Source organism: Cryptomeria japonica, chromosome 9, assembly GCF_030272615.1.
Source record: "Cryptomeria japonica chromosome 9, Sugi_1.0, whole genome shotgun sequence".
Lineage (NCBI taxonomy): Eukaryota > Viridiplantae > Streptophyta > Pinopsida > Cupressales > Cupressaceae > Cryptomeria > Cryptomeria japonica.
This window is the reverse complement of record NC_081413.1, coordinates 490,329,957-490,343,323: the sequence shown is the minus strand read 5'-3', so window position 1 is coordinate 490,343,323 and position 13,367 is coordinate 490,329,957. Positions and strand designations below refer to the sequence as shown.

Sequence of the window (13,367 nt, the reverse complement as noted above, 5' to 3'; positions counted from 1 at the left end):
GTCATCTAACACTTTTCAAAATCAACTAATAAGACTTATTGTAAGGAGAATTTCTATGTTTAACAAGCTCCAAAATATGTTTGTCAACACCACCCATCTATTATGGTAGGTTCGCACATCAAGGGAAATTCAAGTTTGTAGGTATAAAAGATATATGGTTCAAGGTTCACTTATATGCACAAGTTCATTTTGGCATGCATGGATTTATTTTAAGTTATCTTTGTAATCCTAGCTAAAGTTTTAAAATGACCTAGTTCAAATTTCATCATTTTTATTTTTAAACACACAAAATCTAATATTGATTATTATATTGTAAAGCTTAATTTTTAAAAAATAAAACAAAGTTTAAATGGATTGATAAGTAGGATTATCAATAGTTAATATTCTTAGTGTTGTAAAAAAATAAAAAATAAAAAATTAATACCATTTTTCTTTCCACTTGAAATCTAACCAGTAAAGAATGGAAGTGTAAGATGGAACGACATTGCTCGTTACAGGTATCCATGGACTATCAATTTATACAACAGAGCTTTGTCGTGGTATTTCTCTTAACTAACCCCACTAACAATCGTTATCTTTCACAGAGAGGAGTGACTGGAGGAGCATAAAGCCATTGTTGAGGACAAACAGGGTTGCATTCTCTCACTTTCCTTGTCGATTGAGGAATAATGCACATTTTTAACGCTTCAAGTATAATTATGCAATGGCAATGCCAATGCAATTCAGCGCTAATATCACAGCCTTATGCAGAGAAGGTGGGTTGAAGGAGGCGCTTCACATTCTTCTTACCACACACAACCCACCTGTAAACTCGTCTACTTATGTTCAACTACTGCAGACCTGCATTTCCAAGCAAGCCCTTTCGGAGTGTAAGCAAATCCACTCTCACATCAAAGAGAGGGAATTCGAATTTGCAACACACAAACTTTTACAGAATACCCTTATACGCGTGTATGAAAAATGCGGTAGTTTAGTGGCTGCTCGCCAAGTGTTTGACCAAATGACTGAACGGGATGTCTTCTCATGGAATGCCATCATTGCAGCATACAGAAGACACGGGTGTTCTCATGAAGCATTGACAATGTTTCACCAAATGCAGCAAACGAGAGTCCAACCCGATCAATTCACGTTTGCAACCATACTCCCAACGTGTGCCAAAATAGGAGATATGGAACTGGGTATGGGAATCCACGAAATCATAATCGAAAGCGGATTTTTGTCAGATGTTGTAGTTGCAAGCGCCTTAGTAGACATGTATGTAAAATGTGGAAGCATATTTAAGGCCTGCCAGCTGTTTAATAGAATGCATCAAAGGGATGTGGTTTCATGGACTACAATGATTGCAGGATATGCACAAAATGGATTCATTGAGAAGGCCTTGGAAACTTATAAGCAAATGCAATTGGCAAACATAAAGCCAAGCTCCACAACCTTTGCCAGTATCCTCCCAGTTATTGCCAAAATGGGAGCACTAGATCAGGGTATAGACATCCATCAAAACATAATGGAGATGGGATTTTTGTCAAATGTTATAGTTGCAAACAGCCTGATAGATATGTATTCAAAATGTGGAAGGATGTACAAGGCACGTGAACTGTTTGACAATATGCCTCAAAGAGATGTTGTGTCATGGACTACAATGATTGGAGGATATGCACAAAATGGGTTTTTCGAAAACGCCTTGGAAACTTTTAAGCAAATGCAATTGGCAGGTGTCAAGCCAAACTCTACAACCTTTACTAGCATCCTCCCAGCGTGTGCTCAACTGGGAGCTTTAGAACATGGTATGGATATTCATCAAAGCATAATGGAAAGGGGCCTTTTGTCAGATGTTGTAGTTGTAAATGCCCTGATAGATATGTATGGAAAGTGTCAAACAATACATAAGGCACGTGAATTGTTTGATACAATGCCTGAAAAAAATGTGGTTACATGGAATTCAATGATTGCAGTATATGCGCAGAATAGTGTTCTTGATGAGGCTTTAAGGCTTTTTTATGGGAGTCCACAAAAAGATATAGTCTCATGGAATACGGTGATTGCTATATATGCACAAAATGGTTTAGTTGTAAAAGCTTTGGAAGCTTTTAAGCAAATGCAATCGGAAGGTGTTAAGCCGGTCTCCACAACATTTGCCAGCATACTCCAAGCCTGTGCAAAAATGAGAGCTTTAGAACAGGGTCGGGACATCCATCGAATCATAACAGAAAGAGGATTTTCTTCAGACGTGGTAGTTGCAAATACCCTTGTAGATATGTATGCAAAATGTGGAAACATGCACAAGGCATGCGAACTGTTTGATAAAATACTTCAAAAGAACATGGTTTCGTGGACTGCAATAATTGCAGGATATACACAAAGTGGGTATTTCGAGAAGGCCTTGGAAACTTTTAAGCAAATGCAATTGGAAGACGTAAAGCCAGACACAACAACGTTTATCAGCATCCTCCCTGCCTGTGCCAAAATGGGAGCTTTAGAACAGGGGATGGATGTCCATAGAAGTATAATTAAATATGGAATTTTTCCAAATATTGTAGTTACAAGCACCCTAGTAGACATGTATGCAAAATGTGGAAGCATAAACAAGGCATGCAAACTGTTTGACAAAATAGCTCAACGAGACGTTGTCTTGTGGACTGCAATGATCACAGGATATGCACAAAATGGGTTTATTGAGAAGGCATTGGAAGCTTTTAAACAAATGGAATTGTCAGGTGTAAAGCCAAATTCGAAAACCTTTGCCAGCATCCTTCAAGCCTGTGCAAAAATGGGAGCTTTGGAACAGGGTATAAACATCCATCAAAGCGTAATGGAAATGGGACTTTTGTCAGATGTTGTGGTTACAAATGCCCTTGTAGATATGTATGCAAAATGTGGAAGCGTCAACAAGGCATGTAAACTGTTTGAAAGCATGCCTCAAAGACATGTGGCCTCATGGAATGCAATGATTTCGGGATATGCACAAAATGGATTTGTTGACCAGGCTATCGAGACTTATAAGCATATGCAATTGGCAGGTGTAAATCCAGTCTCCACAACCTTTGTCAGCATCCTCCAAGCATGCGCCAAAATGGAAGCTTTAGAACATGGTATGGATATGCATGAAATCATAATGGAAAAGGGACTTTTTTCAGATGTTGTAGTTGCAAACGCCTTGGTTGATATGTATGCAAAATGTGGAAGTATACACAAGGCACGGGAGCTGTTTGACTTGATACCTCAAAAGAATATGGTTTCATGGAATGCGATGATTGCAGGATACGCACAAAACGGTGTCCTTGATGAGGCTTTAAGACTTTTTAAAGAAACACCAATTAAAAATGTGGTCTCATGGACTACAATGATTTCAGGATATGCACAAAATAGGTTTGTTGACAAGGCCTTGGAAACTTTTATGCAAATGAAAATGGCAGGTGTAAAGCCAGACTCAAAAACTTTTGCCAGCATCCTTCCAGCCTGTGCCAAAATGGGAAATTTAGAACAGGGCATGAACATCCACCAAAGCATAATTCAATATGGTTTTATGCCAGATGTCATAGTTGTGAATGCTATGATAGACATGTATGCAAAATGTCGAAGCATACACAACGCACGTGAACTCTTTGACAACATGCCTCAAAGAGATGTGGTCTCATGGAATGTATTGATTGCTGGATGTGTACAAAATGGCTTTATAGAACAGGCCGTGGAAGCTTATAAGCAAATGCAATTGGCAGGAGTAAAGCCAGATTCCACAAGCTTTGCTAGCATCCTCTCAGCCTGTGCCAAAATGCAAACTTTACAACAAGGCATGGAAATCCATCAAAGCATAATTGAAAGCGGATCTTTGTCAAATGTAGTTTCGAGTGCCCTGCTAGACATGTATGCAAAATGTGGAAGTATACAAAAAGCACGTGTACTGTTTGACAAAATGCCTCAAAGAGATGTCGTCTCATGGACTGTAATGATTTCCGGATATTCACAAAATGGGTTTGTTGAGAAGGCCTTGGAAACGTTTAATCAAATGCAATTGGCAGGTGTAAGGCCTAACTCGGCAACCTTTGCCAGCATCCTCCCAGCCTGTGCCAAAATGGGAGCTTTGGAGCAGGGGGTGGATATCCATCAAAATATAACTGAAAGTGGATTTTTGTCTGATGTTGTTGTTGCAAGTTCCCTGGTAGACATGTATGCAAAATGTGGAAGCATACAAAAAGCACGTGAACTTTTTGACAAAATGCCTGAAAGAAATACTATATCATGGAATGCTATGATTGTAGGATACGCCCAAAATGGCTTTTGCAAGGATTCTCTCAAGCTCTTTGAATTAATGAAGCACTCTGGAACACACCCTGATCATGTAAGCTTTGCTTGTGTTCTACTAGCATGCAGCCATACAGGGTTAGTGGATGAGGGCTGTAAATACTTTAGCCTTATGAATGACTCGTATTGTATTACACCTACAATTGATCATTATGCATGCATGGTTGACATTCTTGGTCGTGCTGGCTATCTTGAAGAAACTCTAAACTTTATCATCAAAATGCCAATTAAATCTGTGATGGTTGTGTGGGTGTGTTTTCTTAGTGCCTGTAGAGCACAGAAGAATTTAGGGTTAGGGGTATTTACAGCGAATCTTCTTTTTGAGCTGGACTCTAAAAATGCTGCAACTTATGTTCTTCTGTCAAACATCTATGCAGAGGGGGGCAGATGGGATGAGGTTCAAATGGTAAGACGGTTGATGAAAGATAAAGAAATTAAAAAAATACCTGGATGTAGTTGGATTGAAGGCCATAAAATGGTACATGCTTTCTGTGTAGGAGACAGATCACATCCACAGACACAGGAGATCTATGCCAAGTTGGAGCAATTGTCTTGGGAGATGAAAGCAGCAGGGTATATTGCAGATTCAAGACATGTACTAAATGATGTGGAGGGGGAGGAAAAAGAATTATTCCTTTGCCACCATAGTGAGAAGTTGGCAATTGCATTTGGATTATTGAACGCCCCCCCTGGAACAACTATTAGAGTCATCAAAAACCTTCGAGTATGTGTTGATTGCCACACTGCAACCAAGTTTATCTCAAAAGTTGCTGCAAGACAAATTATCGTGAGAGATGCGAGCCGGTTCCATCATTTCAAGGAAGGAGAATGTTCCTGTGGAGATTTTTGGTGATGCCAAATGAAGCATTCTGTAAAACTAGATTTACACCACATTTAGGGGCACTCTTCTATACCTGCAGTGATAAAGAAGGGACCCAGTTTTGTTTCCAGTTTCTAAGAAGTGTTCTTTCCTGAACGTTTGGACTTTAGAGGATTAAACTTTACTGTCTGGTATGCAATGTGTCACTGTCTATATAAATATTGATGGAGTCTTCGTTAAATCCATGTCAGGACACGTCCATTTTATTTTTCCATGGAGGTATCATGACTTTGATCTGTTTTCAGGAAACCTGCACATTTCTGTAATGAAAATCTGGAGGAAGTGGAAAATGGGAAAAATAAAAATGAGAGGAATTCATGAAGGAAACGGGAAGATGCTTGTCCAACATAAAACATGAGAGAAGAGCTTCAAATCAATCCATGCTTTGAATGACATGGAGGAGGGACAAGAATTATTTGTCTGCCACCATAGCAAGAAGTTAGTAATTGCATTTGTATTATTAAACAGTCCCTCTGGAACAACTTTTATAATTGTGAAGAACCTTTGAGTATGTGTTGACTGGCACAATGCAACCTAGTTTATCTCCAAGATTGTTGCATGACAAATTATATCGATTGATGCGAAAGGGTTCCTTCATTGTAAACAGGGAGAATGGTCTTGCGTAGATCATTGGAGATGCTAAGTGAAACAATCTGTCAAATGGGTTTGCACTATATTAAAATGCACCCTGCCAAACCTACAATGTTAAAGAATGGACTTTCCAATTATAAGGAGTGTTCTTTTCCGAGTGATCGGAGGACTACACTACCCAAAATTTCATACGATCGGGATGTATAGTCGATGTAAACCACTGCCAATATTTTTTTTTGATGAGGTGTTAATTAAATGCCTGTTACAGGACACCCCCATTCTATTATTCCATGGAAATGTCATGACAGTGATCTGTTTCCTGGAAACCAGCACATTTCTGGAATGGAAATCTAGATAGAGGTGGATAAAGGGAAAAATCGAAAAGGAAATGGGAAGATGCTTGTTCATCAGGTAATGTGTGAGAAAATAGCTTGCAATCAAGCCAATGCTGGGGAGAGCATCTCTTGTTTCTCTATACCGACAACAGTCATTTTGTAAGATCCTTTAGTTTCAATTAATTGTATTATCAAATCTTAGAATGAATAAATAAATAAAAAATGTACTCAGATATCTTTGAATAGAGTTCATACTAATTTATATTATTGAAACATGTTTATAAATACACTAAAATTAATAAAGGAGATATGGTATATAGCTCTACGGTTAATGGACAATATTTTGTAGTAGATGGCGTTTCATGATTCATCTTGCTATTTAGTGTATGATTATTGCCAAAACCTGTCAAATTGGAAAATTTAACATGCTTTGTTCTAGTTTAAAGTTGCAATCGCACAAGTGGTCTTTATGTTTACAAGAATATATTTTTCTTGCATATTCTACCCTTGCTCATCAAAATGATCTGCACACTTTTGGTCATCTAGAATATACCAACCTTGATGTTTACAACTTGCATATAAAAAGTAGGCAGCATTGACAAACACCTTTGAGAGTTTGATAAACGAGAACCTTCTTCTTCTATCAAACCATTGAATCTAGTGTAGTAGTTTGGAACCATGATCACAGACATGCCAAGCAATCATGCAACATGTGTAGATGTGTAACTACTAATGTCATTGTGATGTTATGTTACAAAGATGATGCAATGTGTAGTAAAGCCTATGTGCTAAAATCCATTGATGTCCTAAATGGTTAAAAGAATTAGGATTTGTCCTTTTATTTAACATGCAGAGGGTTAAATATTTTGCACTCAAGTTACCAGGATTAATTTAAAGTTTAAAAGTTTAGAGATCATTTCAATACTAGTAGATTTGACTTGGGCAAGGAAAATGATGGAACACAAAACAAGTTTCAACCTTTGGGACGTGAGAAGTCTAGTCACAACTCAAGTGATTTGCCAACTTTTACATAGAAATATACCACTTGTGTGCTAATTATTGTATTTTGGACAAATTGATCAATGTGAGTCCAAAATGGAGGGTAAAAGTGTTGGGTGTGTGCTTTTCATCACTACATTTTGTCCCTTGTTTGGTTTGCATTTGAACTGCTACAAAGATGCACGCCAAGGTAAAACAAATAGTCAACATTAAATATTCAACTCATTAAAATGGTATAGATTAGAATGGCATTTCCATGCGTACTCCTCAAAATCAATGCTCCATATGGATACTTGAAATGTCAACACACAAAAAATAAACAAACAAACAAACAAACATTTAAAATAGGCACAAACAAACAATTACTTGAAATGAAGAGATTAAATAATTATTTAATCATGAAAAAACAATTAGAGGGATTAAACAATTACGATAATTATTTAATCGTAGAAGAATGATGGAAATTGATTGATTAAGGATGCATAATGGATTTTAATTAAATAATATAAAATTATTTAATTAAAAATTTTAAAAGTAATAATTAAATAATTAAAAATTATAATTAGAAGAATTAAATTAGTCCTAATTAAATAATAATTATTCAATTAGTTTTAAATGAAAGATTGCAAGCCTAGGACAATTTTTAGTGTACAAATATAATTATTTTAGTTTTCATAAACATGTTAGCATAGAACATCTAAGTATTTTCATTACTAAAGCACCCACAAAGCAACAAAACCTTCAACATGTATAGAAAACTTGTCAAACTTTAATTAGACAAACACCCACAAAATAATATAACCTTCAAGTTAAGGACTAGAGAGCATAAGAAACAAAAACGAAATAAAATAACTATAAATGAAAGGACACAAACATCTTGGGATTGACTTCCACTATAAGCTTAGTTGGGAAACTTGTAGAGCGAAGAGGATATAGGGGGGATGGAAAGCATCATATCTACTCCAAAATAAGTGTAGAAAAGTTGAACTGTGGGACTAGAAAACCAAGACAACTCTTTTTGGTTTGTTGGTCAATTGATTGTTCTCTATGGTTGCGAAGTTTGGGGAGGTAGCATGTCAAATTGTGGATGGAGAAAATTAGAAAGAATTCAAAAACACTTAATCACAGGCAATCTCAAAGTTAAAACATCAGTACCATATGAAATCCTTTTAGTGGAAGCAGGTACTTTTCCGTTGGAGGCGTCAACAATAACCCAGTTAATAAGCTATCTAAAGAAGGTTGAAAACACAGATAACCAACGGTGGCTCAAGATGCAATGGAAGAGGGTGTTAATCGTAGGAAGAAAACTTGGATGAAACAAAACAAAAAGTGGTTGAACAAGTGGAACATCAAGCTGCATGAATGTCCCAATACCAATGAGGAAATAAATAAGTTTGTCATAGAAAAATTTCAAATTGCCATGTGGACTAACCGCATTGGATGTAAAAAGGCATATTACATCAAAGAGTTTAACCTAACTTGGGATCATGGAGAGAAAGCATATTTAGGGGCAATTATTAAAGGGAAGGCAAGGCTAACCGCATTGGACGTAAAAAGGCATTTTACATCAAAGAGTTTAACCCAACCTAACCGCATTGGACATAAAAAGGCATTTTACATCAAAGAGTTTAACCCAACTTAGGATCATGGAGAGAAAGCATATTTAGGGGCAATTATTAAAGAGAAGGCAAAGCTTGTTCTATAGGAAGGGTCCAATTGAGACAGAATGGCACTTTCTCATTAAGTGCATAACATATGATGATATTCGTGCTCAGTATGAGATCATCTTGAAGGCTGATGACATGCATTGTTTATTTGACGAGGACAAGATCAACCAGACTACTAACTTTCTGGTCAACATACATAGCAGGAGACTAGACATGGAAAGGAATATGCAGATGATTTAGGGCTGTGATTTTCTTGGTCCTATAAACTGATCAATCTCATGGACGTCAATAAAATCATTCATTCATTCAACAAGACTGAATGGTGTTTCCTTAATGAGGTTTGAAATCTTCACCTGAATCGAATGACGACCAATAAGCTACTTGAGTTGCTTGCAATAGTCGGCTACAAAAGCTTTCAACAAAAACATGCAAAGGAGTTAGTGGTAGAAGCAGTCAACAATGCATATAACAATAAACCCAAAAAATTTGCAAGTAGAGCGAAGTGCCAAAAAAATTGCATACCTTGCACATTTGTAATGCGAGGAAAGAAACATGTCGAATTAGCATGTAGAAGGGTGCAAAAATATGAGAGAAACCGAACATGTTTTGGTGTCAAGATTGGAGCTTCAACGACCTCAGATGAACATGTTCTAATTGTAAATGTAGACACCTAAAATAGTCATGTCTAATTAAATAAATATTTTATTTATTTAATTACTTTAAGCCTAATTCTTCTATTAATTAAATAAATCTTTATTTATTTAATTAATTCATTTATCCTCTTCTAGCCTTATTTCTCATTTAAATAAATACATTTATTTATTTTAATTACCCTTTTCCTAAATTAAATAAATATCTTATTTATTTAATTGATCCCACTTCCTCTATTAATTAATTAAATCTTTATTTATTTAATTAATTCATTAGTTTTTTCTACTTATGACACATGTCATTCATCTCTTAATTCCTACACTACCTACCCTCTTATTATTTTATTATTTTTTTTACCTGCCCTCTAATCATAGCCGACCTCTTTTACACCTCTCAATCTTATCCCTCCATTTCTTATAGTGTCTTCTATATAAGGAGATGCTTCCTTCATTATCAAACCCTCAGCTATGCATCCAGCCCCGACTACACTTTCAAACTTGCATATGCAATCAAGCCCACTTGCAACCACATTTCCGTTCTTTGTTGAGCTCTTGTGCACATAAAATCTGAGAGCAAATATATCAAGAAAGATCAATGGAGATAGGAAGAATGGAGATTCAAACCCTATTGGACATGTGATGGTATAATCTTTGTGATTTCATTTGATTTGCATTGTCTTAGGTAATCTTCATATGTTATGGTGGATCTTTGTTGTTGTTAGGCTAGGGTTTTGTGGTTGAATTCATTGAGTCTTTCAATATTGTTGTTATCCATTTTCACCATATACATTTGGCATGCCCGGTGGGACTCTTGTCCCGTTTGCATTTAACATCTTTTGTTGCAGATTTTGTGTCTTTGAAATTGCAGATCTGACATTTCCGACAACATTTTGATATTTTCGTGTCTGCGTACTTTCGGATCACGTTTTTGATTTTCTGCCGCATCTGTGACATCTGGAATCGCGTCTGCATCTTCGACAGTATTCTATTTTTTTTGTAGATTTTTGGAAACGCATATGTGTTCCCCAATCGTGTCTGTGAGGTCTTCAGGCGCGTCTGCGTCCAGGAGCCGCTTCTGTGTTCTGGAACCATGTATGTGTCGCATCTAAGTGCGTCTGTGAAATTGTATAGCGTTTGTGTTTCTGAACCGCATCTGTGTGAAGTTGTTACATTTGGGGTTTCTTTGATTCCATTTTTCGTCATTCATATTTTCAGATCTAGTTTATTTTGAGCTAACATCTTCATATCTAGCTAACGAAATTGGTGCAGCTTGTCTTGAAAGCAAAATCATTTTGTCGAAGGCCCCTATTTCACAAAGTCTTTTGGATTTAAAATTTACCTAACTTGTGTGCTTGCAGGAAGGGGTGATCATTTGAAACAATCCAAACTACTAACAAATCTTTGTTGCAGGACCTTGGCAAGGGTTTTTGATCTTTATTGTGTGTCTTGTTTTCATAGACTAGCAAACACTTCAATTGGTGCACTAAAATTGAACCATTTTCTTTTGTGTCTTGAGCAATAGACTCTTTTTGTTTAATCTGTAGAGGGCATGTCTCCCTGTGTGGTCATTAGGACTACTAGTAAGGACAGAATGACCCAAGTGGTAGCGGGAAAAGCCATCCTCTTCCAAACCACTATAAATAACTGTATTCATGGTGAAAACTATGGATAACGTGTGCTGATTAGTTCATAACGACACTATGTCTCCCCATAAACCCGTTTGATCAAATTTATTTGATCATTTGTAGGGCGTAACCCCTACCGGCTGGGAGCTTTCTGTATTTACAGAGCTGAAAGTGCTACATGTATGGCCACACCTTTTTGTTTTAGAAGCCAAAATCTTTTTAGTTGTTGGGGCAGGAGGTCAGACCTCTAGTAGTGGCCCACACACATACGGTTCTTAGTAGAGATACAAAGTTCACCACGAGGAGTTTTTGTGGGGACTGATGCTTGGCTGCCCCGAAAAGTGAGTGCCAAGGGTGGAGCCAGTGGGGTCAAGCATCTAAGTATCCGCTCTGAATAGCGTAGCCTCGGAGGAAACTCCATGTGGGATCAACAACTATTGTCTTGGCCAACCATAAGAATTGTGCTTGACTTATTTTAAACAATCAAACATTCAAGACCAAATAGTAAAACATTGTGTCTTTTGTGTCTTCAAGTGTATGCAAAACAATTTTACATCAAGCAACACACTTTTCTTTGAGTCATTTTTGAGTCTAAACACTTGCAAACATTGAGTCTTCATCAACACTGTGTCCTCTTGTCACGAAAAAATAGTCAAACATTCAGATTTGGTCACAACAAACAACTTCACACATTGGGAAAATTGCACAAAATCTCCAGAAACGCGTATGTGTCATATAACTGCGTTTGTGAGGGGCAGAAACACGTCTGTGTCTTTGAGCAACATTGGATTTACAACATCTCAGAAACGTGTTTGTGTCTGACAGAGCCGCGTCTGTGTCATATAACCGCGTCTGTGAAGAGAAAAAACATGTATGTGTCTTTGAGCAACTTTGTATTTCCAACATCTTAGAAACATGTTTGTGTCTGACAGAATAGCGTCTATGTCATTTAAACGCGCCTGTGAAGTATATAGGCACGTCTGTGTTCAGGATTGAAAACTTTCATAATTCAGCAAACAAGAACAGTCAGTTTTAGACTTATTGAGCTTCCTAGGTTATCTCTCTAGGTTTTTCATCTAGCATTCAACCTGTCTTTGGGTCTCACAAAGTCCATCATTGCTTTACACCTTACATTGCATTCACATTTGTCTAAACTTGAGTCAAAAGGTCACTTGCTTGTCCTCATCTTACTTTGTCAACACACTACATACAACAACATTTTGCTAAGTGGTCTCTCATCAAGGTCTATCACCTTTGGGTCTCATTTGGTCTTACTTTGAGTCAAGGTCAACTTACCTTATCAAGAGAAACTATCATCTCTTTGGAAGTCACACCTACTCTACTACATACATACTTGGTCTTACACCTTGGACATTGCAAGTAAACCTCAGATTCATTTACATTCCATCCAACTCTTGGTCTTCCATACTCTTTCCATTTTCATCTAGTCTCAAACATCTTGGTCAATACCTAGTTCATGGTTGAAACCCGTTCCCAAAAATCTAGGAGAGAAACTAAAGAGGCTCAAGAGTCCGTAAACATGAGTGCCTATGAGTATGACAATGATGTCTTTTTCAATTCTGATCATACTAGATTACCTGACATGGATGCTTATAGAAACATTCCAAATGTTGAGAACATGGACACTACAAACAACAATGATACACGCAATGACAATATGGACAACTTTTCCGTACATTCAACAGAAGTGGAAGACTCCATTATGGATCCCCGTTTCAATCGATTGGTTGAGGAAATAATGAGGAGGGATAGACAATATTTGTTACCAATGATGGCACAAAGTGGAGCCAAGATACCTCATGATTTTGACATGTCTCAAATAATGGAAAATCGACCTTTGCAACAAACTCACTCCAACATGGATCAAAGGAGGCCTAATAGTGGAGGCAATAGAGGACCACATCTTGTGCCTGAATCACCCTCATCTTTGTTTCAAAAACCAGAGGTCCCATACACACATGGTCAAGCATATGATACTCACCTTCGTAGACCATTATGGAAGTCTTATGCAGAAAAATATGCTCAATCACATACCAATGCTAAGGATCAACCACCAAAGCAATTGGATATTCAAAGGCATGCTCAAAATTTGGACACAAGGAAACCCCGCGTCAAATTTGGGGGCAACACACTAGAACAAACTCATGACATGCCTATAGAGTATGGTATCCATGGACAAAGTAGATATTCCATTCCTCACCATGACTCTATACCAACTGGTCCATATACGCAACATCACTATAGACCTCCTCCATATGAACATGTGTATGATCAATATCATCCGTATATGCAACATGCTC

General features: G+C 37.2%; 1 protein-coding gene across 1 annotated transcript; it reads left to right on the top strand.

The window, feature by feature from the left end:
• The first annotated feature begins 454 nt into the window (after nucleotides 1-454).
• LOC131079693 (pentatricopeptide repeat-containing protein At4g30700-like) lies at nucleotides 455-6,340 on the top strand. The gene has a single exon (XM_058017722.2). It carries the CDS (start codon nucleotides 704-706, stop codon nucleotides 5,150-5,152), a length of 4,449 nt encoding a protein of 1,482 aa, XP_057873705.2. The 5' UTR covers nucleotides 455-703; the 3' UTR covers nucleotides 5,153-6,340.
• Nucleotides 6,341-13,367: the final 7,027 nt, after the last annotated feature.